Source organism: Propithecus coquereli, unplaced genomic scaffold (assembly GCF_000956105.1).
Source record: "Propithecus coquereli isolate 6110/MARCELLA unplaced genomic scaffold, Pcoq_1.0 Scaffold135, whole genome shotgun sequence".
In the NCBI taxonomy this organism is placed as follows: Eukaryota; Metazoa; Chordata; class Mammalia; order Primates; family Indriidae; genus Propithecus; species Propithecus coquereli.
Window position 1 is genome coordinate 303,120 of NW_012137747.1, and position 2,119 is coordinate 305,238.

Genomic DNA, 2,119 nt, shown 5'->3' on the forward strand with positions numbered 1-2,119 from the left:
ATTTGGTTGCCTGTTAGGAAAATAATTTTGAGCCTAGATGCTATGCAAATCTATTTGATGAGTAAAATGAAAACCTCGTGGGGACCAGAATATGGGGAAAGTGAATTGAAAACGACTGCACAGTCTAGAAAGGTAGGTTCTCACGATGGTTTCGCTGCTTTCAGCTGGAGGTCCGCTCCGCCGCTGTGAAATCCCTGGGAGAGCTCGACGTCTTTCTGGCCTGGATTGACAAGAATCATCAGGAAACTTCGGCTGCTTGATGACACGGCAGCTGCCTAATAATCCAGGGATGAACGGCCCCTGTGCGGTTTTCTGGGGGAGACAGCCTGCTTTGAAGAGGAGGGAAGCGGGGAAGGCCCCCGTGTTTATCCAGACGAGAAACCTCTCTGTTGATTTGGAATTCCTTCTCCTGGGCTGGGGAGAATCTGGGTTCGAGCAGATCTCAGCCTGCAGCTGCAAGTCTCACTGGCTGGCCTCAGGCTGCCCGATCCCCCCTGAACATAGCCGAATAGTCCACTGTGGTATTTATAATAAAATATGTCTGTCCTAAGGTCCTATAGGCCATCCTGGAAGGAAAGGGTCAGCTCCCTGCTAATTTATTGTGAAATTGTGTAAACCGTGTCTGTGATGTGAGCGAATGATATCCCATAGTACATATTGTACGGACTGATGTTTCTGAATAAACTTTGCACTTTACCTATGAGTGGAAGTGTCTTCTGATTTAGGAAGAGTCAATCGAGGAATCATAAATGGAGATTGTTAGAAAGGACAGGAGCCTTTAAAAACATAATAGATGGGGAAGCTAAGGCCTAGAGGGGACCAAGAATATACCTGGGCTCCCAAAGCAAGTTAGTGCAGAAAGGGCTCCAGACGGGGTCTCCAAATTCCCCAGCCTGCACCCTTTCCTGATCAGGAAGGGACGGAGGACCTCTGACCACTGGCTCCCTCTTGACATCGGTCCATTTCGGATCTTCTTTCTCTGTGTCTGTCTTCTCTCTCTCTCTGTCTCTCCCTCTCTCTCTCTCTGTGTCTCTGATTTTTCTCTGTTATTTGTCTCCCTCTGTTATTTCTTTCTTACCGCTTCCTTCCCAACCTAGATATGTCTTCCCTGACCCCAATCCTTTCTCCACGGTGTGTGCATTGGGCTGGGAGAGGGTGTTCAGACAGAAGGATGGTCCTCGTGGTGACAGAACTGAACAAAGTACAGTCCACAGGCCAGGGTGCTCTGGGTGGAGGTGCCAGGGCCCAGGTCACAGTGGGGAGAGGCCAAAATGGGTACCAACTTCTGGATAGACACTCCATAGATGATGCAGAGCACAGACACCTGTCTTTAACAGTGTCTTTTCCACTTTGGTAGCCTTTAGGTCAGTTCTGCTCAGTGCCCATACGTGGAAATTCTCCGTGCTTGTTTGTGAAATTGAAGGGAAAAGAATCGAGGATATTCTTATTCTTCTAGGTGAGGAAACTGTTAATTCAAGGCCAGTGTCCAGAGTTCTGTTCCCAACTCCAATTCCAGGGGAGGATCTTTCCAGTGACTCCCACTCTGCAGGCAGGGAACAGGAGGAGTTAGCCAATGCTGGGGACCCAGCTATGTCAGAGGAAGTCTCAGCAGAAAGGAGGGAAACAAGTTGAGCTGGTTAAACAGAGAGTGATGGAAAAACGCAGGAAAGGGAAATGACGTCATTCACGCTGGCAGCTTTGGGGACAGGGAACTGAAAATGTATGCTTCTGGTAGTCAGCTGCTCTGCCCGTCCTACCCTGCCTGTCTCCTGGGAAGGCAGCAGGGGCTGCTGGTGGGGCCAAGCTCCCAGCACTGCTAGCTTGGGAGTGGCCAAGTCCTCTACCTGCCCACCTGGTGAGCTGAGGTTCTTCCTCCAGCAGAACCCGGAGGCCCGTGTGTTTCTCTGCAAAGTGATGCAACGGGGCAGGAAGCTCAGCTGTCAGCAACTGTGACGTCGTAGACAGGGAAAACCCTGAGCTGCAAAGTCAGGACTTGCCATGGGGAAAAGGAGCGGCTGGGTTTTCTTCTTGGTGTCTAGAAAATTGTTTCCTACCCAAAAATGGCTTGGTTAGGAAGCTGAGTTTGTTTCATAAGAAAGGATTCTCCTTCTCTTCCCTC

At 49.9% G+C, this 2,119-nt stretch overlaps 1 protein-coding gene across 1 annotated transcript in view; it reads left to right on the forward strand.

Annotated features, from left to right (window-relative positions):
* The window catches only part of IL19 (interleukin 19), a 12,455-nt gene extending 12,149 nt beyond the window's left edge, over positions 1-306 (forward strand). The window contains exon 5 of the mRNA XM_012638816.1: positions 165-306. Coding sequence (XP_012494270.1) covers positions 165-260 — 96 coding nt within the window. The 3' untranslated portion in view covers positions 261-306. The remainder of the gene's footprint in view (positions 1-164) is intronic.
* Positions 307-2,119: the final 1,813 nt, after the last annotated feature.